Source organism: Ruditapes philippinarum, unplaced genomic scaffold (assembly GCF_026571515.1).
Source record: "Ruditapes philippinarum isolate M1 unplaced genomic scaffold, ASM2657151v2 ctg1339_1_1_1_1, whole genome shotgun sequence".
NCBI classification, from domain to species: domain Eukaryota; kingdom Metazoa; phylum Mollusca; class Bivalvia; order Venerida; family Veneridae; genus Ruditapes; species Ruditapes philippinarum.
In genome coordinates, this window is record NW_026855028.1 from 271,861 (window position 1) to 296,323 (window position 24,463).

Genomic DNA, 24,463 nt, shown 5'->3' on the forward strand with positions numbered 1-24,463 from the left:
AATGTCTAGAAATTTATTTTTGGTAATCTGCGATAGCAATCTGTGAAAACGATCCTATATGCGTGCACATAGAGCAGTTGAGAGAACCAAAATAATCGTTTAGGGCGGATCTGTTTAAAAACAAGACAGATTTGCTATCGTAGATAGATAAGGACCAACATCTCAAGTATTACAAAGAACAATGCCTCCACAGTCCTGTTATCTTTACTGGAATATTCTGGCCATAGACAAAATGCAATTTGCAAATTGTAATTATCTCTAGACGTGATTTAGCACCAAGGAATCATGCTTATCTATAGAACTCAGGCCTACCCATTTCTCGTGCCGCGATACCATCATCTCATATATTCTATTTCTTTATGAACGTCCCGATAACTGATTACAAAAGCTTGCACCGTGATAGATTTTGCTCAAATTAATCCATTAACCAAGATGGTATAACGGATACTGGTTCCGATAGCGGCCCTTGATACGTTATGGTCTTATCAACCGGGAACCATCATATGTAATTAGACAGAAAGGAGTACCAATCTGCCACCGTTTCGATAATCAGCCGAGATTTGGCGACAACTTTTATCAATATTCCACATATTTCGCAGAAGACTCAACAATTTTACCATTTTCCCAATTTCAGAATAGTCTGATAATCCCAGATAAATGGGCTTTTTAGTCGGGACTTCAAGATACGACAGAGAAGTGATAAAGTGACGGTTTTATTCGGAACAATTTCATTATTTTCCCGCTTTATCTTGGGCTATCAGCACGGAAGACGGGGCTATCCGATCTTTCGTTTTCTTATCGTGCACGGCCAACTTACTTCCCAAATATAAAACCCGTCATGCGACCATAATACATTGCGATATTAATAATGAGATTTCGAGGTATTATGCTTATCGCCATGTCTTATAGATTTAATTGTCAGGCATTGACATTTTATGATGCCAGCGAGGTGTCTCTGATACAAGCACGATGTCCCATAGACATTGGCACTACGTTCTTTCAATACGAGTTGTAAAAGTTGTTTTCTACTGTTTAATTGACATTTTCTACATACCTAATTTATCATGTTAAAAATTAAATGCACACATAAAAATGAGAGATATTTTTATTTACATCAAACATCTGCAAAAATGTTGATATTAGAAATAAATATGTTTTGAAATTCCTTAAATCCAATAACAGGTATAAATTCATTCAACACATTGAACGAAAGGTTCTGTCATTCCTGTATTAAATTAAGCTGTCCGAAAAATCAACACATAACCACCTCAATTTGCATAATGGTTCTGCCCCAGTCTTAAATTTGGAACATTCCATTTACAGTTTAAGGGATTTTAATATTACAAGCTGTCCTTACTGTATACATAATAATTGGGGCAAACTTTGTGGTTACTAAGTTAGAATTGATATTGTTTAAATTATTAACCTTTACAAAGCTAAATATCTTAAATGGCCTTCTCCAACTTTCAATTTGGGCAGAAGGAAAATATAGAAATAAATATTGAATAAATAGCGATCAGTGCACACTATTTTCAGGCGGTGCATATGAGCCCGCTGATCTAGGTCTGCACTGGGCGAATCGATATATGAGCCGCGTCACGACAAAACCAACATAGTGCGTTTGCGACCAGCTTGGATCCAGACCAGCCTGCGCATCCGCGCAGTCTGATCAGGATCCATGCTGTTCGCTTACCAACTCTATTACAAGTAGAGAAACTGATAGCGAACAGCATGGATCCTGATCAGACTGCGCGGATGCGCAGGCTGGTCTGGATCCATGCTGGTCGCAAACGCACTATGTTGGTTTTGTCGTGACGCGGCTCATATTTCGTTGCCCCACAAGCAGGCTTGGAGTTTATATTATATTATATGAATTTCATTATTTGCTTGAATGTGATACTTTTAAATTTATCAGAACAAAATGTTAAAGGAATGTTATTATTATCATCGTCCAAAAGCCTACAAACTGGAATAATTAATTAATTGTTAGGATCATGCTAAATTTACAAATTAGTTTTGCTTTGTAAGAATATTTTGTCAGTTGTTATATGACATTTTTCCGCTTGTCATTCTCTCATATTTTGGTACTTTCTTTATTACAATAGCATAATAGCATTTGCAACAGCATAATAGCAATTACAACAGAATAATTGCAATTGCAGCAGCACAATAGTAATTACAACATCATAATTGCAATTACAACAGCATAATTGCAATTGCAGCAGCACAATAGTAATTGTAACAGCATAATAGCAATTGCAACATCATTATAGCAATTAAAACAGTATAATTCATTAAGTATAAACAACTGTGTCAATATTTTTATTGTACCCATACTTAATCATAATTGTTTATTTGTTTGATGTCAAAGTTCTTGTTGGTTCGTTAGCTGTTTATATTCATATGAAAATGTGTTTTCACTGAATAAAAGAATTGAATTGAATTGAATTGAATAGTAGTCAATGTTTTGATATCCACAACTGTTTGCGGGAAAATGATGTAAATGCATTTTATTCAAGTGACACAGTTCGGTGACATTGATAAAATATTAATACTGTTCAAGTGCTATTGAAAGCGCAGCAAAAGCACAAAAATGTATCATTTTATTGCTATTTACCTTGCCAAATTAAACATTTATTGTTAGGTTGTAAGACTATTGTATTCTAAAACATGAACATTAATAATTCATTCTCTCTTTTTTATTCAAAGATAAAACATGCGGTTTTTTATTTAATATTTGCTTAAAGGCCCTATATGCTCCGCAAATAATGCTTTTATTTTTATTCCTAAAAGGAAAGTGGTGACCTGGTAGTTAATGTGTCTAGCCCTCAGCCAGGGATCGTGGGTTCGAGCCCTGTTCAGGTTTGCAGCACTAAGGGGTCATTTAATCAATGAGATGGTAATATTTATAACAGAAGCTTCATATAATTATTAATAAATTAGAAATGTTTTTTCATTTGAGATAAACTGACACTTTGTCAGTAAAAAAAGGGAAGTTATGTGTAAATTGATATCGGTGTCTTGTACCGAATATTGAAGCAAATTAATAGGATTAAATTTTCGATTGATATGGGCAATAATTGAAAAAAACTGCCGTCACGAATTGGTACAGTAAGAATCGGCAATAAAATACTGATTGTTTATATAGTTATGAAATTAAGATCATAGTTTACTAATGCGATCACTTTTATCTACAAAAGTGAAAACTCATTTTGACAACCTTTGATCAGATTAAACGAACTCGACTAGACTAGCAGCTTTTAACTTAATGTCGGTGTTGTCGTGAGAATCAAAAATTGTGATAATCTATCATTTTATTTTTTTTATTCAAAATGCATTACAACAAAATCAAAGTAAAGAAGATAGAGTTTTTTTTGTCAGGGTTTTTATGATATTATGGAACGCCTATTAATGTTCATGATTGGCTTTGAGAGCGGTTAATAAAGATATCATGAAAAAGATAGCAATTTAGTCCTATTATGTCAGGGTTTTTTTCTTCTTCAAGTCATTAGACCTCATCCCTGAATGTACAGGGGAAAAGGCGTGCGAATGCTTAACGTTTAATGTACTTTTATCATCGTTTTAAATCCCTAAATTACACAATTTATCATAGTAAAGGATGTGTGTTTTTTTTTACAAAGTGTCAACCATTTTGTCACTGTATCCACTCAAAAATGCATATAATAATAGCGTGAATTAGAAGGGAAAGGGCGAAATATTAAAATATTAGGATTTATCTATAGGATTTAAGGTTTTAATCTTAGACAATAAAAACTGCCTGTGCCAAGTAAAGCTTTTTCAACGGACGTCTGGCCGTTTCTTGTGTGGCAAATTCTATCAAAACTTTACAAATTTGACGTATTTTTCAGGAGTACGAGACAAATATTTAAGTCATCTAGGCTATGTTATTAGACCAAAATTTAGAAATATCTCACAGAATTGGCATTTTCATTCATTTTATCTATAATACAAAAAAGAGGTTTATATAAGCATATTGTCAAACTAAACCCCTCTATATACATGTATAACCGGTGTGGTCTCGTTGCATCCCTTTCTTCGTTAATTAATATTCAAATACTTTAAAAATTTTACTAAGCAAGTTTATACTTATAATAATGACAAAAGGAATTTTAAGAATTAAAGGCATACATTGTAAAATATAGGCATATGAATATCAATGTTAATGATCAGAGATAACAAGACGGTGATATAGGGGTATATCGTGACAAGACTGGGCTGAAACCCTAGTCGACCATCGGGGTGTTAAGTATCAGATAACTCCCACTGATTAGACATTCATTAAAATATGAATAAATCCTATCTGTCTTGTGAGAGTTATTTAAAGAGTCTATTCACACCCGATCAAGATAAGCGCATTAATTAGAAGAAAGTCCGATCAATTTCACACGCATTTACCCCACCGCAAAATTCACAAAATCAGGCAAGACGACAGAAAATGCTAATTAGGCAAGCATAATACATATATTGTTCGACGACAGACCGTGATTTTGATACATATTGATCACGTACACGTTGATCTGGCCTTATCTATTTGTTATCAAACTACCAAGTTTCATTTAACAAGGCCAAAATACTTAACAAAAAAAATAAAATAAAAAATAAATAAAATAAAATAAAATAAAAGAATAATTAAATTAAATAAATAAATAAATAAATAAATAAATGAACGAATGAATGAATGAATGAATGAATGAATGAATGAATGAATGAATGAATGAATGAATGAATGAATGAATAAATAAATAAATAAATAGCGTAGCGTAGCATAGCATAGCATAGCGTAGCATAATAACCATCTACAAGCATCCAATCCCCCACCCCCTGAAAGAATTACAAAATGCCCTTAAGATTCCACCCACCCCTATAATGAATAGATAAAAATAAATAAATAAATAAATTCATTAAATTAATAAATAAAATGCCTGTTTCAAGTTAAAGTGTTGTTTGTTTTTTCTTGAAAATCCAATCAATTTCGCTTATATAGTTCAATTTGTGGATTGAAGTATTTTCCATGACAATCTCCCTTACTTCTTGAGACATAAAATAAATCATTGAATCACGTGCTATATACGTGTAGACTATCTTTTAATATAACACTTTATGTCATATTCAAAGACATTATTTTTATTTATTATTATCAAATGATAATTGAAAAAATAAAATAATAGAATTTGTATACAAAAGAAAAAAAATGATTTGTGGAAATTGCTTTAATTGTTTCAAATTTTATTGTTCCGATTAATCAAATATAATTATAATTATCATTAAAGTGGAGCAAATCATTTTCAGCATCAAGCCTACGCGGATATTGTCAGCCCCTAAAGGCCCTTTAAAACGTGTGTGAATTTCACATGATCAAAGTCAGACTTAAAATGTAGCCGCTAAAGTTCATTCATTTTCATATTAAGAAGTGACAACTTATCACGTAATGAGTTACGAAAATCTTAATATCTATATACTATGTTTTTCCTCCAGGCACGACACAACTATCGCTTACATCTATTTGAGAATATATTACAAAAGGCCTCCTGCGAGGATTCCGTTTTCCCACTTTGCATTAAGCCATTCTATAGAAGAGCAACTGTACATCAATATTTATATTAAATTTGTGTGACTTGTTACATAAAACACTGAATATCAGATGATATCTGTCGAATCAACATTACGGGAAACCAGTAGTTTCAGTGCTTTCATTCCTTACAGCCAAATAATGATTATAGTTGTATGTCGTCGCATTATTTTTCGTGCCACTGCTCCGATAATATCTAAATGAACGAGTTTCAAAGGATAACATCCTTTGTGGCAGTTGTACAAATTAGATCTTTGAGATATTTAACGTTCAGGTAGATAGTGTACACCGATACGACTTACTTTCAGTCGTTTCCATAAATGTTCAATCAGAGATAAATTTTCCGATTTATACATCAAAGTGACTTTCTCTGATGAAACGAAACTCTTCAATAATGAAGTCTGATTTGATAGAAAGATCTCGCTCAAATATGGCGACGTTAGTCATAGCTTCAAACGCCTGTATTTCAACATTCAATCAATCTTACGTTATATTTTTCTTTGAAAAATCTACTTCAGCCTCATTATCAAAAATCTAATTCAACACTTAAGTTTTCATATACATGCAATATTTAATGACATTATGTCGATATGTCGCGTACTTCTTAACGCACTGCTAAGTAAAGATTATTTAAAATGACCCGGATAATAATCGTCATCAAACTGTATTGACATAGATGGTTCAAATACATTTGCAAAATGAATAAAAATCGATGTATGTATTCAAGGCTTAATGGGGGTCCATCCGCCCTTTCAGGCACTGAGAGTACGGACCCCGGAATGAATAAAGACCAGTTATTACCTGCCAACGTGGCACATACTAGCGACGCAATGCCAGTGACAACTGTCATACTCACCATTGATTTACTAAAAGTTGTTTCACGGTGTCCGGTAGCATTGCCTGTCCTATGCACTAGACAAAATTGACCCTATCATGTAGGTACACATCTCTTATTTAATAAAAACAATATCTTTTCTCTCTCAATACACACCATGTGGACCCATTCATTCCTTTTCCCCCTATAGTAGATTATGATATGCAACAAAAAGAAAACATAAAATACAGCTTAAAGACAACTAAGCAATAGTTAGCAATTCCAATCGATAGTTATTGGTAAGTAGGTGATACCAAAATTGTGATCTTTATGGAAAAAGGGGGTACTTTTACTTTGAATAATTAATAAATAACAGACAATATATTGTAAAAATTTGCTAGTGAAAGACATGGCGTTATCAAGGGCGGGAAACGATATAAAACAGCATCAAGTAATGTCTGCATTTTGTTTGAAGAGATAACTATTGGCACAGTGAAATATGATATTGATAAATATGAACAAACCAGCATTATTATTGAAAATCAACGCTTATCGATGCATGCAGATTTAATAAAAGTTTTGATAATCAAATATGAAAGAGTTGTCATTAGTAATAGGAACGCCAGTTTGTATCAATTATGCATTTTGATGAAATCATTTTGAACAACGTTTGATCAGCAAGTTTGGAATAATTGATAAACTAGTCCGGCTCTTTGATTTTTAGCTATCAGATTCCATCCCCTCGTTATCCCATATCTTTTTTCTGTTGTTTGTTGTTGTTGTTTTAGAATCTTGCTATCTACTCATTAGAGGTAATAAATCATGCGTGCTTCTTGATGACACTTTCACAGAGTGAAAAATAAAATAAAAATATACTTTCTCCTATGATTCTTGAAGTAAAGCAGATCTTGCTATGTTCTCGTGACTCCATGTTAAAAGCATTTTTCTTCTCCTTTTTTACTTTAAATCTTTAAATGGTTTTCTTACTTGCCGATTTACTTGGGTCTATAATGTTCAATCACATTTAAAGCTGTACAATATATATTGAATGGTTGGAAACATATCTACATTATAATATTTGTATTTAATAAAAAAAACATATTATAGACAAAATTGTTCTATTTAGGATTGATGTTATATTTGTGTAGGGAACTGTATACTAAGAATTTAAAACTTATATAACAAAATAATTAGAAAATAGCTACACTATAGTTGCATGTACAGCGTTGTAATGAACAAAAATTAATTACCAAGAAAATACACTGAAAGTAATTCATAGCATTATTTATGTCATTGGAATATTACAATTAACAAAAAGAGCAATATTTATATTGACCATCCCCTAAAATAACCTACTCTTATGGGTCAAAGCAATGCTAAAATATAAGGCAATTGTGCGAGTAGATAAAATATTGTGACAAAGCCTTTACCAGAAATACCGGTTAAATGTTCGGCATCAGTTTGAAAATACAAAGCATTCGTTACCTACTCAAAACTGGTATTAACACAGGTGAAAGGAATCAATATCGATATTTCTTAATGCAATAACTTTAGGTATTGTTCATTTTTTAGCCGCACACCTCTAGTTTTAATCTTAAATTTGTGAAAATGTTTGAAATGGTTAAACATATTGTCATAATTATGAACAAATAAAGTCATTAAAGCATGCAGTACTTTTTTTACTGCAATCAACATAGTTTCTAAAAAAAGTGTCATTTTCAATGTACTTGTACAAACTTTGCATTTACACCATCAGTAATTTTAGAAATATGCTTGTAATATGGTATTTCATTTCATTGTACATATTGATCGTGAATCTTCATTAATTTGCAGATTTTCTTAATGCTTAGTTATTTTGTAATTGGAAAATATCAATTGCGAATATTTATTTATTTATAAATACAATTGTTTTTCTTTCTTTTCTTTTTCATTTTTTTTTAAATTTTATTCTTTTTTTACCATGATTGACAACACATACCATATTCTAAACGTAAAGCTCGTAAATATCTCTTAAACTACATGTGTTAACCATCTACGTTCTTCTCACCTAAATTGTTCTCCATTTGTTAAAAACTATCGCCTATCTGTTAATAAAAAAACAAAATCTTTTAAATTATTATATTCACCTAGCCTTTGCTCATAAATTGTATCTAGTAAAGGTTACACCCAATTTGTCTTATCTGAAACATGCAAAAGCGAGATAACGGTGAAACAATGTTAGAGATCTCTACTATGTTGTGATAGTAAAGCCGATAAGGCTTATTAGTCGAGTCTGATGGAGAACATTCCGCTGGTTTTCAAAATATGAAGTCTACAGATTTGCCTTGTAATTTGAAATTGCTTTATGTATCTTTTGTCGCGTGCCAATTTAATTTCCCAGCTTTTGGATATTCTCTTACTTATAAATGAAGAACAGTCCACCACTGGTGCGAAATTTCACGCAGGATTTAAATGTTTGGATATATTGGTTTAAGAGGTAATTTTCGCTTATCCGATCGAAGTTAAAATGTTGCCGTGGAAAGAATATTTTTGAATGAGTTAATTAAACATATGTCGCAGTTCAAACGTAGATTAAGGCATGTGAAAATATTACAGATGTTTAATAGGAATTGTAGGTCCACGGGTATTGTATTTAAAAAGTAAACAATTAAAAGGGCACGTCTTTTACATGTATTGAAGTTCTTTCTTTGTGATAAATTATGATCTTGGTTTTCAAAAATAAGAACAGACATTCAAATTTTTTTTAAGTAATACCAAAGTGAAATATAGGAAACGGATTATAATATTATACTTAGGGAATTATTAACCAAGCTATTCCTATTAAAACAGGTACGATATTTTTCGTTTTAAAGACAAATTTTTATACAGTTTGTGACAGAACTCACAAATAATGTATTCTTTCTTCTTTCAAGAGATAGCCTTGATTACTGAATAGCGTATTGTCGGAGATAATTGTAAATTATTGTCAAAAGAATACTATGTTTACCACATTGACGGGCCTCTATTTTTTTATCGCTCCCTGCATCGTTACTTATGTTTTTTATTATCAAATCGTGTTGTTTCTTCCCCTTGTCTTGTTCATAATCCGTGGAAAATGGACACCTATAAGTGATTGGGGCAATTTGCAGATATAGCTTTTAGATTAGGAGAAAGGTACTGCCTGGCTGCGATTAGATAAGAAACAATCCGTTTCACTTCTGCGTATTGTACGTAGTTAGTAGGCGAGGCGGTAATTTGCTATCATTTTGGAATCTTTTCATATCATTTCTCAATTCTTTCTGATGAGATGTCATTCTTAAGATTATATCTTGAGATAAATAAATTTTGATTTTAATTGAAGGGCACCACGTGACAATCTCGACGTGAAATTTCAAATCAAATCAATACATTAGTCAATGATAAATATCTCTTATCCAGGCTAATTTGAAGAAGGCGAATTACACAAATATAATATGAAGGCCCTTTGAAAAAGTACGATTAAAAAGAGGTTTAATTTAGATGTCATTTTTGAGCTTAATGCGCCCATAACGCTATCGTTCAACTACCTCTTTGCTGTGAAAAACCTTTGTCCAGATAGTTATGATATAATGTGCACAATCACGAGTTTGATAGGCTTTTGTAATTGAATTTTATGAACAGTTTTTGTTCAAATGTTAATACACGTTTACTCTTTTCCATTGTACTGAAACCAGTACCCACTTATCAGAACAATTACTGTATAAAATGACATTATATAAGATAATTACAAAAAAGTAAAATTTAGACAGATACCTGTCTTATTCAGGTTCATATTAATTAATCATATTTCAAAATTATTTCGTAAAGCTGCAATAGGAAACTTAAACAAAGTTTAATATGAATCCGTCTGTTTTATTTGTTCAGGCTACTTTAAACATCATTTGTGAAAATGTGATGTACTGTATTAATTGCCAAACATGATTAACAAACTGAATATAAATTGAATTGAGTACATGTATATATCTGCCACGACATTCTGATAAAATTCAACTGGTAAAACGGAAATAATCGAAAGACAACTGTCCGTGTCATCTAATTCCAACAGTTCATTCAACCACTTTACTTGCATCACAGTCAAAACGATTAAAAAATAAGTGATTCTGATTTTTTTTTAGTTTGAAAGTAAAATGATTCATCATTTGCTTTCAAAATAATGCATTAAAGGTTCACAGGTCAAATATGAGCATAATGATTCTCAAATTAATACAATTAACTTCGATTTTTTTATCACTGAGAAGGATGGAAATTATTTAGTGTAGCTAAACCCAAATGCAGCACATTATCGGTTTCTGACAGTTACTACATAGTTATTTCCCTTTTATGTAAATGAGACATTTGGCGGGTAAGCGAAAACTGAAAGTGTTCTTTTTTTATTCATTGTTTTGAAATAAATGTAATACATATTTTATATTTACTGTGTCTGTATCATAATATTGTGATGATTTTAATATGTACTGGATGTTCTTAATGAATTACATTAAAAAAAAAACTTTAGTTTTTTTTTTCTTTGATGAAATTGGACAGTGTTGGAATGGAGAATTGAGTTTTAATTAACACTGAGAATGGAAATGCTTGATAATGAATTATGAACAAAAGATTATTGTAGGAGTCCTACACACTTTTTAAGCTACTTATATACATTTTATTGCTATACAGCATAACTTTAAATTGCATAGAAAAAAAGCTTTGTATACTAAGGAAAGTCCATTACTTTGGATTAATTGATTATCTTAACTGTGAAAGGAGTTAGAATTTATGTTTTCAATCCACTTTTAAGCTATGGCAACATAAGTGGTATTGCTTTTTGTACTTTTTTTAATTAACCACTTAAGAGAAAGATTGTGTTGTTTTCAAAATGCTTACAAATTTTGTAGATCCATTGTTTTCTTTTCTCATGATAATATTTTCTTTTATATCTCATTTTTTCTTCTTTTTTTTTGGACATTTTTTAAGATTGGATCAGATATCCTCGTAATTTGATGCTTTGTATTAACAGTAAATATTGAATTGGATCTAATTGTGTGTCATATGGTTTGAGAAATCAATACCATATCTATTCAATACTTTTTTTTCTTCCATTGAAGATTTATATAAAATTACTTGTATTTGAATTTAGTTTCATCATCTGTTAATTTTGTTTGTATCTGTAACCATGTTGCTAAAAAGACTTTCATCTTAAAGGCCCAACTGGACTATGGAAGCCAGCGGATCGCACTAGGGCAGGCTTCTAACTAATAATGGAATTGTTTATTGATATTTATGTAAGGGACATTAAAGAATGGCTTCCCCAAAGAAAATTTCTTTAAAATCATGCAGTTTTCTCCCAAAATTGAATTTCTATCAACTTTTTTCTTTCCCTTTTGCAAATATACTGTATTATTTAATCCCCCCCCCCCTTCCCCCCCAAAAAAACCCCAAAAAACAAACAACAACAACAAAATTAAGGGCATGGCTGCATCCTCAAGCCCTTGAGTTGCTTAAATTCTTACTTGACAGTAGATATTATCAAGAAAAAAAAATGCAACAACCTGTGAGTCAATACATTACAGTTACATAACACGATTATCAGCATAATTTCGTAAAAATTAATGTGTAATTAAAATCGTCCACAGAAAAAAAGCCATTTCCTGCTGTATGTTGCACTTGTCAATTGCTCTAAGGGAAATCTATGAATTATGTATGCAAACACCTAATGCTGTATTTGTCAAGCAGATATCCAGATAATGCCAGGCCTGCTTGTCTTAGATAACATCACATTATTCCTTCATTTAATAGTCCACTGTAGACTGAAATTTGCATATTTTCGATATTTTATAAATATGAAGAAACAGGATTTTCAATCTCCGAGATCTAAGTCTCATATAACAAATTCTGATTTATTTCGCTTCAGAGATAGGCTCTGAATAAGTCCATTTATCTATAAATCTGAAAGCATAATGAAACTGGCGACTGGATTTTAACGATTATCCTTTGTCACATGCCGTCATTTGTGATAATGATAAGAGATTGCTTTTTGGACAAGGTCATGTGATGCAATTAATCTTTTTCACTATCTGTTTTCAATAACAAAACAAAACAAAACAAAAGTGGCCGAGTAATCGAGTCCTGTCGAGTCATGTCGCAGCTTTGAGAAGAAAAAAAAAACATGATACATAAGGCCCAATAATTTTTTTTCTTTATCAGATAACTAACATACTGATTGTAGTTTTATGTTTTTAATATATTTCATTGTCGTCACTTTCAGCAGAATAAGAAAGGGAAATGTTTTAAATCTTGATTGAGAAAAAAATATTGCAGTCTAAAATATAGGTCCAGGGTTCCTGAAATTGAAAATGTCATAATAAATGATTAATTTGGTAGGTGAATTAATTTCGTCAAGGTTTAATTTAAGGCTCTTAGGTGAAACAAAGTATACAACTTGTGACATAAGTTGGTACACCTAGAGACTAAGATAGACCTAAAAAAGTAGGAACTTGGGAATGGTACTGAATATTGAGGTGCTTATTTCCATTCGTGTATAGGTTTTGCATATTATTTGTCCGACCTTGGAATATCTTTAAATATTAGTTTCCACGTTCACATGGGGTAAATGTTGAGTGCAGCTAATGTCCTAACTGTCAGGTAAATGTTGAGACTTTTTAGGGTTAACAATTTTGAGACCTAGACTGCTTAAAGCAATTTACCAAAGGTTAAAGTTGATGCCATTACATTATACTTTGATAACAAATTTTTTTTTAATCTCTTTACTACTTAGTACTAGAAAGCAGGACTCAGTATTCATGAAGGATAAGGTCATTTACAGAAAATTAACAGTGAAAAAAAAAAGTTAAACGTAATCTAAAATGCTTAATGTGTCAAAAGTTAAATAATGCTTGAAATATCAGATGCGTCAATGATTTCTAAGCAATAACACTTACATGCCAATGTTTACATAGAGTTTAAGTAATTTGTCACTTAAATATTTAAGTGAAGGAGGTACTTGACTAGGGAAAGCTGTGGAAACCTGCCATTTCCTTCATAAACCGCCTGAAAATACATGTCAGATTATTATCTCCCTTTACGATAAGTATTCGCTGCCTTTAAAGCCCTCCAGTTTTGCAGGATTTCAAAACCTCTGGTTTGATTTCAATCATAGATACTGAATGTTTCATCATAGGATTTTATGTAGATGGCTGCATGGATAATTTGTACGATAAATGAAGATAAGCGAAAGACGCTCAAAATGATTTAAAGACTTACTTGTCATTTCTAATTTGACAGCATAGGAATTAGTTATATAGCGTATACAGATTTTTTTTGATTTTGATTTTACGCCAGTTTTTATGAACCGTTTCGACTAAATTATAACTGTATTATTGTAAAATAAACTTTGTTTCAACAATTTTTCTTTTACCGTTAGTTTAGTAAAGAATTAAAGATGCCAGCTTAAGGGTTTATCCAATTAATAGAATCAGATTAAAACAAATTTTTAACTAGCTCTACTCAGTGGTAATCATAAGCTTTGGCAGTTTTGAATGCAATGAATAAAAAAAAGAAGATTTTTATCTGACTTGAGGTCTGGAAAAAACTGTAAACACAAGAAGTGTCAACTTCAGAGGTCTCTTTACAGATATAGCTCATTCCTTGAGAGTTTTCAAGTGTAATGAAAACTAGTTGATAAAATTAAGATTGGCCAAAATGTCAAAACATTTTATGATAGGGGGGGGGGGGAGTATTATAAAAAGGGGGTATTTTCAGAATGAAGTGTTTATATTTCTGTAGTTATTTATCAGTACTGGATGTGGTTTTATTTATGTAGTGTGTATTATTGTGTTTACAGTTATTTAGGTACTTAAGTCATATACTAGTTTTTAATTATAGTGAAAAAAAATGTGTACTTACTATTGATTATTGAAAAAAAAAACAAATCAGGAATAGTATATAGTATTTTGCCTAAGGTTCAGTGATATTTTTAGCGTTTTGTAGTGTAAATTTAAAACTGTTCAAACTTCTTAATTGTAAACATCCAGTTATTGGAATTTATTCATTTTCATTATTTATTGGAGGGGAAAGCAAGTAAAATATGTGTTATTTGAGATTGTGTAGCTTTATTTATTTGTTATAGACTAAATGCACAGGTCAGATTTAAAAATGATAAACTTTCATTTTTATTTTTAAACTATTTTCAGGGCCAGAAGATGAAGATGATGACAGTGAGGCTGCATCAAAAGTAGACCAATCAGAAGACTTGAAAGAAATGGAGGGTAACCAATCAGAAAGTTCCTTGCACAGCGATTCAGAAAATGAACAAATGGACATAGAGAGTGATGAAATCAAAAGGGAAGTAACTTCGCCAGTTCAAATCAAAAGGGAGGTAACTGATGATATTGAAAATAACTATCAGGTAACTGAAAATAAACCTAAATATGGAGAAATGTCCCCAAGGCGGCAGGAAGTGATGAAAAGACTTAACTTTCCTGCAGATTTGTTGACACTAAGACAGGTTGATGAATCAGAGTTTTTACAAACTGGAATTCCATGGTCAGTGATTTCTGTGGCGTCATTACCTAAAGGGAGCACTGTCGGACCTTATCAAGGGGAGACAGTGGCCCTAAGTTCCATCAAACCAGGGGAGCTTGTACTACAGGTAAACATTTCTATTAAATTATTTTCATGATAACTATTATTTGTTGCCTCATTGAGTGAATTCTGAGAATGCCAATGGCTCTAATGACTTCCCTTTGCAAGCAGTATACTGCTCTCTGAACTTACTTAGTGCAAATGACTGTTCAATTATAGTATTTTGATATTGATATCCCTTAAACTAATAGTGGACTTATCCAAATTTAAAATCAGGGAGAGTTCATTATACAAAATTCAGCAGGGGGTAAGGGTTGATATTGTACATGTATCTAAATATTGATAAAAAAAGAAAACACAGCAGTGTTGCTAAGATGAAAACAATATTTATTAGCTGGTGTAAATTAAAAAAGAAACGATTTGCTGCAGATTTATTAAAAGCTATAAACATAAAGAAAAGGTTGCACTGCGTACAGTATAATTTCCCTAGAGTATTACCTTAGTGAATTATTGAGGCAAGATATTACTGACTAGACGTGTTTTAATTTATGTGTAACATGTACATTTGTATTTTCATTATTCTGCGCTTTATGGTATTTCAAAATTATAAACATTTTGAAAATCATTTCTAAATACGTAATTGGTGTATTCAGTGCTCTTTAAAGTCATCTTAAAAAAGAGTATTTATTTTTTATTTTTAAAGATTTAAATGCTAGTGAAGAAAATTAATTTTCAGAACAGAACAGAACAAACATTTTATTTGGCACAAACATATATACATGTTCATCCCCAATACGTTGTAACAATGTATGGCGGTAAAGAGTAACATAATTATGAGAAAAGTATTACATAATTTATCACACAAACATATTAACATTTCAGAAACAAACAAAAACAAAATAAAACACTTAAGTATTTGACACATGATAATACTATGTATTATTCAGTATATGAATTATTTTTGATAAGTTTTTTTTTAGGTCCATACATTTCTATTTTATTAGGGTATGCCCTATTGGTTTAATGAATTATTTTCATGTATAATTTGATGTCTAGGATCTTTTGAAGGCTTACTAAATTGCTATTACTGCTTGTTCATTTATACCTTTTCAAATTTTTAAATAATATTAGATTTCTTAATGTTGATTTTTTAGCTCGACTATACGAAGTATATGGAGAGCTGTCCTACTCGCCCCGGCGTCGGCGTCGGCGTCCGCGTCCGCGTCCGCGTCCAGATTTTAGATTAAAGTTTTGGTGCAGTAAAATATTTTTCACTATAACTTTGTCATTTCTTAAGGTATCAACTTCAAACTTCAAATATATGCTCCTTATCATCAACCACATCTTATGTGACAAGGTTCATAACTCTAGCACCAATATTTTCAGATTTATCTCCCCTTGAACTTAGAATTTTCCTTAAAAAATATTATTTTTTACTGATACTTCTTTATTTCTTAAGGGATCAACCTCATACTTCAAATATATGTACCTTATCATCATTCCCATCTTATGTGACAAGGTTCATAACTCCAGCACCAATATTTTCAGATTTATCTCCCCTTGAACTTAGAATTTTCATCAAAAAATACTATTTCTTACTGTTTCTTCTTTATTTCTTAAGGGATCAACCTCATACTTCAAATATATTTACGTTATCATCATCCCCATCTTATATGACAAGGTTCATAACTCTAGCACCAATATTTTCAGATTTATCTCCCTTTGAACTTAGAATTTTCCATACAAAATATTATTTTTTACTGTAACTTATTTATTTCTAAAGGGATCAACTTCATACTTCAAATATATTTACGTTATTATCATCCACATCTTATGTGACAAGGTTCATAACTCTAGCACCAATATTGCAAGAATTATCTCCCCATAAACTTAGATTTATTTTCTAGAAAAATGTTATTTTTATTTTAACTTTTTTTTATTTTAAAAGGTATCTACCTCAAACTTCAAATACTTATTCCTTATCATCAATTACATTTTATGTGACAACGTTCATAACTCTTGAAGCAATATTTACAGATTTATCTCTCTTTGAACTTAGGATTTTCTTTAAGAAATATAATAACTTCTTTATTTTTTAAGGTATCTACTTCAAACTTCAAATATATATTTCTTATCATTACACAAATGTTGTGTTGCAAGGTCCATAACTCTAGCATGACTATTTCTAGAATTATTCCCCTTGATCTTGGAATTTATGTTAACAAATGTTATTTTTTTACTATAACTTAATACATAATTATACATAATTGATTTTTCTTTCATAGTTTTGTCCTCCTCTAAATTAATAAATAAATAAATAAATATAATAAACAAATAAATAAATCAATCAATCAATAAAATTATAGTTTATAAATAAATGAAATAATGTATCAATTATTAATCAATTGGTAAAAATTAATTTGTATGTGCGTATTTCTGTTAAGTCTCTCCATGTATGTGTATTACTGTGTATTTCATTAAGTATGTCCATACATTATTATACTCAATAAAACACCCTTATGACATTACCTTAGCCAATACTGTATAATTAGACTCTCTCTAAGGCTGTAACATGAATTTATAAAAAAAAATATAGCCCTTTTGTGAACTTAACATTTAATGTTAAGTTCACAAAAGGGCTATTTTTTTTTTATAAATTCATGTTATAGCCTTAGAGAGAGTCTAATTAATCAAGGCTCTTTAACTATCAAGCACTTAGAATAGTCGAGCGTGCTGTCCTACCGACAGCTCTTGTTCTATCAGCCAGTCAGACTCCACCTTGTTTGTCTACAAACAATCATCCCCTTTAAAGATTTTCTTAAAACTTGGCCAATGGGGCTTCTGTGCTTGTTGAAAATTAAAGCATTCTTGAAGCCAAATTCAATTTCCGCTCTATAAATGCTATACCCCTTCAAGGATTTTCATTTTATGTGGTTTAAAAAATCATCACAACAAAACAAAGTGCAGAACTCGCACCTCCGAGGTAAAGGCTACCATAGAAAATCAAAATTCAGTACTTGTTGTGTCTTTACGCTTTTAAACTTAGATAAAATGTTTTAATGTCACTTTAGGAACTAAATATTCTTATACTGACTCTTCAAGGTCAAATGTCTTAAATTTTGTGACCGCTCTATAAATCTAGTAACACAAGAAAGCATTTGCTTTTAATTTGGCTGAAAAGTTTCCCTCAAAAAGGCAATGATTGTGCAGAACCAGTATGCCACAGGTTCTCTGGTTCAAGGTCAAGGTCACCCACGCCTTACAATGTTGTGTCCTTGGCTTTCTCTAAAATATTATACATATACCCCTTGAATGATTCGCTTTAAATGTGGCTATATTGTTCACCTCAACAAATCAATATGCAGAACCCATGCCTATGATTTGCTTGCTCAAGTTTAAGGTCACCTTTGAAAGTCAAATGTCCTAAAATTAAGTGCTGCTCTATAAATCCCTTCCCTCCTGAAGGATTTAACTGAAACTGTAACTGTACACCTCAACAAGGCAATAAGCAGAATCCATACTTCTTTTGTGCCATCTCAAGGTCAAAGTCATCCTTGAAGGTAAAATTTCAGATAATTTTGGGTCTGCCCTATAAACCCTTTATCTCTTGGGAGATTTTTCTTCAATTATCTAAATGTTTACCTCAACAAGGTAATGCATAGAACCTTTTTGTGTTGCCTTGAAAAGGCGACATATAGGGGTTACATTTGTCGGCGTCGTTGTCGGCGTCCCCTAAAGCTTGTCTTGAGCATAACTCAGTTACAATAAGTCAGATTGACTGCATGCTAATCTTTCAATAACTTGAAGTGCAATGCACAAGGACTGGTACTCTGCACTTCTTAATTTTTAGCTCGACTTTTCTATGAAAAGGGGAGCTATCCTACTCGCCCCGGCGTCGGCGTCGGCGTTGGCGTCACACCTTGGTTAAGTTTTTCGTACCACCCCACTTTATTTCAGAAGTATTACAAGTATGGCTTTGAAACTTACCATACTTGTTCACCATCATAACCTCCATCTACAGACAAGAGTACATAACTCTGTCAAGGTTTTTGACAGAATTATGGCCCTTTTTTGACTTAGAAAGTGTATTGAGCTTGGTTAAGTTTTTCGTACCACCTCACTTTATTTCAAAACCATTGGAGGTATTGCTTTGAAACTGACCATACTTGTTTACCATCACGACCTTCATCAACAGACAAGAGGACATAACTCTGTCAAGGTTTTTGACAGAATTATGCCCCTTTTTGACTTAGAAAATACATTGAATATGGGTAAAATCCACTTATTGCCTTAACCCTTTGAGATATTGCTTTGAAACTTTTAATGCTATTTCACATCATTACCCCCATCTGTACGCAAGAGAAGGTAACTCTGTCAAGGATTTGTTTTAAAAATTAAGGCCTTTTATCGACTTAGAATCTTGGTTAAGTTTTTAGTACCAGTCCACTTTTTGACTGAACTGTTTGAGATATTAATTTGAAAAGTTGGAATACTTTTTACAATCATGATTCCCAAACATGTCCAGGAGAAGGTAATTCTGTCAAAGATTTTATTTGAATTATGGCCCTTAACTGTCAATGTTTTGTATTATAGGCAAGCACTAAAAAACTTAAAAAATCTAAAAAAATTCATTCCTATCCACTTGTTCACTTTACCATAAATTATGTCATATAAACATTGCTGTAAGGGTATCACACAATTCAGTAAAATAATTCTTCACTAAATATCTTAATGCTCATGGCCATTGTTCACTTTAAAAATACAGAGATTCTTGTATTGCCTTTTACTGCAAAAACTTTTTTTATTGGCAAGCAATAAAAAAGTCGAGCGCGCTGTCTTACGGACAGCTCTTGTTTAATAACTATTTAAAAGATAGATACAAATTTCACAAAATTACGATATGAATTGTTCTGTCAGATAAAAGTCCCATTCTTATGGTTACAATAATGTTTTACCGTTATAATCCATGGAAGTTCTTCGACAGACTGGGTTTATTTTTTTGAAATCTTAACAAAAGGAGACTGGTTCATTAATTTTTATGTGTCTGTAAGGAGGTAGACTGTGCCTTCATTTTCCATTATCATTCCTACAAGAGCAACCTTGGCAATACTTGCCAGACTGTGCATCAAAATTTTAAAGAGGAAAGGCAAAAAAAAAACCAACATCTTGCGATATATTTTATAAAGAAAATTCCATGCTTATTGAATAACCATATAAATCGGCTACATCTCCACACCAGTTCGATAAAAACAGATTTTCAAATAAATATAGAATATCATAGCATTCTTGGGAATATTTTTATCATTTGATAAACTTCAATGAGTCCTCTGTAACTACCTTCTAAAAAAAAAAAAAAGAATCATGATAAAGGGAGATAATTTTAATAATTTTGCAGCTGTTGTAAGCATTATCTTCATGATTTTTCAGTAATTTTTTATCAGTCTAAGTGGAATATCACAGAATATTGGATGATATCTAAAACATCTAGGTGGGTAGAATTTTTTTTTCATCCGTACAAAAACCCTTTTTTCTTCCATCTTCACATGATGTGAATACTATCTGTGTGATTATCTTGTACCCAACAAAATGCTGAATAAGCTTGATAAGAACCACAAAAAAATCACTGATAAGTTTACCTTCAGTTTATCTGCACGCTGTATAAAATTTGACCAAAAATAAGGAATTGAGATTAAACGGCCCGATAAGCATTCAAATTCTAAGTCTGATCCGGAAAGATCCCACCAATGGGGTATGACTTGCTATCAGTGCTCTAAAAGTGTGATAGCTTGATACGTGTATTTGTGCTTGCACCGAATGGGTTTCACCGAGATAGACAAAGATTATTTAAAGTAACTTATCTGGACAATATCGCCTTCGGCTTTTTAAAAAGAGCAGTCTAGTTATTGATTAAAGCTCAATCTTAATTGTATCTATATGCGATAAAGAAAGTCATTTTAATTTAAAAGAGATTGTTCTTAGTTTTGAAGACAGATTATTTGTAATTAGACGACGTAAAATGGCAACATTTTGAGAATGAACCTATCAGAATTTTATCTAGAAATTAACTTTTTTAAGGGGCGTATCACTCGTGTTGCGACGACTCCCATTAATTTTTTACAAAAATTTTTATCAAACATTCTCCCAAGATTTATGTTGCGATTTCAGTGATTTGATCCAATTCATAGGGGTACCTTCAAAGGATTTTCCCATATGATAATACACGATTTGAAAACCAAAATCACTCAAAAAATGTTCAAAACATATTTTAATGATACCATTAGATAAGGGAATTTTTAATGCATTTACCTGCGGTGTTGGAAAGATTTGCTAAGTGAATGAAGATTGTGGGGAAGATAGTACCTTCGTTTATCTGATTAGTTAACGTAATAGGGTTAAGCTACCAACTTAGGCATGGCAATGTCTGATGCATTTTCTTTTGATTCGTAATAATTTTCATAATTTTCCGATCAGTGGTTAAATGAATTACCGTAAAGCTCACATGTCTGAGATTCCATTTATTGGATGCTTAATATTTATAGATTTTTTTTTTATTTTTCTAAAATGAAATTTATTTGTAATGAAACGATTATAATTATTATGCTACATGTAGTAAAAAGATGTGAAATTTGCTGTCTGAAAGAAATTTATTTTAATTGATTTCATGATTGTTACTGTTAACATATAAAAGCATATGAAGTAAATTTTGTCCCTAATTTTACAGTGACTGTTCACCTTATATTACAAAGGCCTGTAAAAGGCCACTTACCAAAGTTTAAATTTTCTTTAAAATCATACAGTTTTCCCAAAATATCTGAACTGACCCTAGCTTTTTTACTTCCCAAATCAAGTTTTTGGGATAATTTTTCCCAAAATCAGAGGCTATGGCCTCTTCCCACTTAAGTGAAAAAAAAAACACTGACTAAATTATGCCTACTCAATGTCAAAGAAATAAGAATAATTCTGATTTTTAGAAAAGTATAGAAATGAAAATATTTAATTTAAACTTTTAAAAGTCTGAAGCATTTTTGATATTTCTATGAAACTATACATGTATATGAAATTTCATTTCCACATTTAAATGGGGATATTCAGATACATTCATTTAATATCAATAATTAATAATCTTGGTTATATGGGCAGAGTTGTGGCCCCTTTTTAAAAACTAATAGTGACATCATCTTGCATACATGTAAAATATCTGTGTGAAATTCACTTCAAATTATGGAAAAAATATGTTTCCTCTTTTTTTTCATAAAACAATTTTAAGAAATCAGTGGTTCCCAATTTAGTAATAAGATTTGGTCCAGTTCCAGGGAAGTAATTTCATGATATGTGTTTACAAATTACCAATTACTTTTTAAAGGACACTGCTGAGTGTATTTTTCTTTTTTGTTTAAAAAAAACATGAAAATTGATGCAAAAAATTATGAAAATAAAATGAAAAAAATATCAAATGATTTAAAGGGGAAAAAAAGATAGGTTTTTTTTTTTTTATATCGGGGAAAAATTTTTGTTTTAGTTTTTTTATATAAAATTACAAAATCCCCTTTTAAATTTGTTTTAGAAAAATTTGGATGTTGTTTCAGAAAACATTTGGGGTTTTGGAAAAATAGTTTTTTTTTTAAAAAGGGAATTTCCCTGCCCCAAAGTAAAAAACCCTCAAGTATGATCTATTTTTTAAAAAACCTCAAAAATTTAAACCTAAAAACCTAAAGTATAACCTGAAAGCCTGAAAAAATTGATCTAAAACCCCTTCAAATATATCTGAAACCCTGAAGAATGAGTAAAAACCTGAAGTTTTTGGAAACCCCCAAGTTGTGATTTGATACTTTTTAAGTATGAATGGAGATTTCAAGTATGATTTTGGAAAAACCACTAGTTGGTCTGAAACGTTTAAGAAAGGTACTTTTGACCCCAAACCATTATAAATATTATGACCCAAAGAAACTAAAGGTATGTTTTAAAAACCGTCAAGTTATTTAAAACCCCGTAAGTATATATAATATAAAAATATTAAGGTATAAAAACAAAACCCAATCAGAAATTTTTTGGGAAACCCTTTCAAATTTGTGTTTCTCGAAACCCTGTTTTTATATGAAAGCCTTAGGATGAAAACAAAAGCACCCAAGTATGATTTAAAAACACTCAATTTTGTTTTTGAAACATCAAGTGGGGTTTTTTGAAACCCCATTTAGGCATGATACAAAACCAAAAGATGATTTAAAACCCTCAAAATGATATGAAAACACTTGGGTGTTTAAAAAACCTTTCAAATATAATTTAAAAACCCCAAGTGTGTTTCTGAAACCTTAAGTATATATAAAACTTTATAAAGTTATTGTTTACAAAAAAAATTTAAGTATTTTTTGAAAACTCAAGTATGGCTTTAACTCACATCTCGGCAAAAAAAATTTCAAAATGAAAGTGAAAAGGCCCTTTTCAAATGGGATAAACAGCAAATTTGGAAATACAAATACAACAATATAAAATTAGTGTAGTTTTTTTTTACATTTAAAAAGGGGACATCTGAGAGTCGGGGAAAATACAGCATCTATATCATAGATATTTTAAATATTTATTTTTTAAACCCAGAAATATTACTGAAAATAAAAATTTTTAAAAAATCTAGAAATTTTGTTTGCAGTACCCAAATGGCGTTTTTTTTTTTTGTAAAATTTTCAAAAAAAAATTTATCTGTGTCTCTAGGGGGAACCACAATTTTCTTGAAATTTCCCGAGATTTAGCTCCCTTTTTGTTTGAAAATTTAGTGAAAATTTTTTTGGTTTTAAAATATATTGCATTTTATTCATTAATAATGACAAATCTACATAATTTTGCATTAATCTTTAATTCCAAGGGTAAATAAATCGGTTTAAGTAGAGTGAAATACCATTAAAGGTGAATTCAGCAGTATTTCCTCTTTTAAATGGACACATACCCAGTTGCTGAAAATTCTTTATTTTGCCAAAGTTTTAGCTATTATTATATATCAATGACACAAATAAATCAGAACTGAGCCAACCTGAACCCTTGTTACAAAAGTAGTGCTAAAATTTCACCACCTGTCACACAAACACACACAATAATATAAATTACACTGATATTTGGTCAAACCTTTCTTTTTAAGCCCAAGCATAGAATGATCTTTTTTTACAGGGTGGTTCTTTAAACAAAGGGAATTCTGGTTTGAAATTAAAACTAAAAAAATTGAAAGAATTATTAAAAAGAATAAAAAAAAAGTTTTTTTTCTTTCAGTGACTGATTTTTCCCAACCATGGGTTTTTAAATTTGGGCAGTCCCTTTTTTAGAGTTCAACTGATATCTAATTTGTGAGCCTGTTTTGGAGTAAAATATTGTAAGGGGAATCTGTTTATAAAAAAGGGATTGCAGACAGAAAAAAATTTATTTAAAAATTTTTAATACGAAAAGGGACATTTAAAAAAGATTTTAAAAATTGGGGAATAAAACTGACAGTTTTTGTT

The 24,463-nt window shown here is 31.0% G+C and overlaps 1 protein-coding gene across 4 annotated transcripts in view; it reads left to right on the forward strand.

Moving 5' to 3' along the window:
• The window catches only part of LOC132741896 (zinc finger protein 91-like), a 62,246-nt gene that overhangs the window by 11,476 nt on the left and 26,307 nt on the right, over positions 1 to 24,463 (forward strand). For 2 of the 4 annotated variants that reach the window (XM_060730165.1, XM_060730167.1), the window contains exon 2: positions 14,591 to 15,048. In XM_060730165.1, coding sequence (XP_060586148.1) covers positions 14,591 to 15,048 — 458 coding nt within the window. Of the gene's footprint in view, positions 1 to 8,730; positions 8,881 to 14,172; positions 14,250 to 14,590; positions 15,049 to 24,463 lie in introns of those variants that run through there. The other 2 variants (XM_060730166.1, XM_060730164.1) reach the window with 2 other exon arrangements.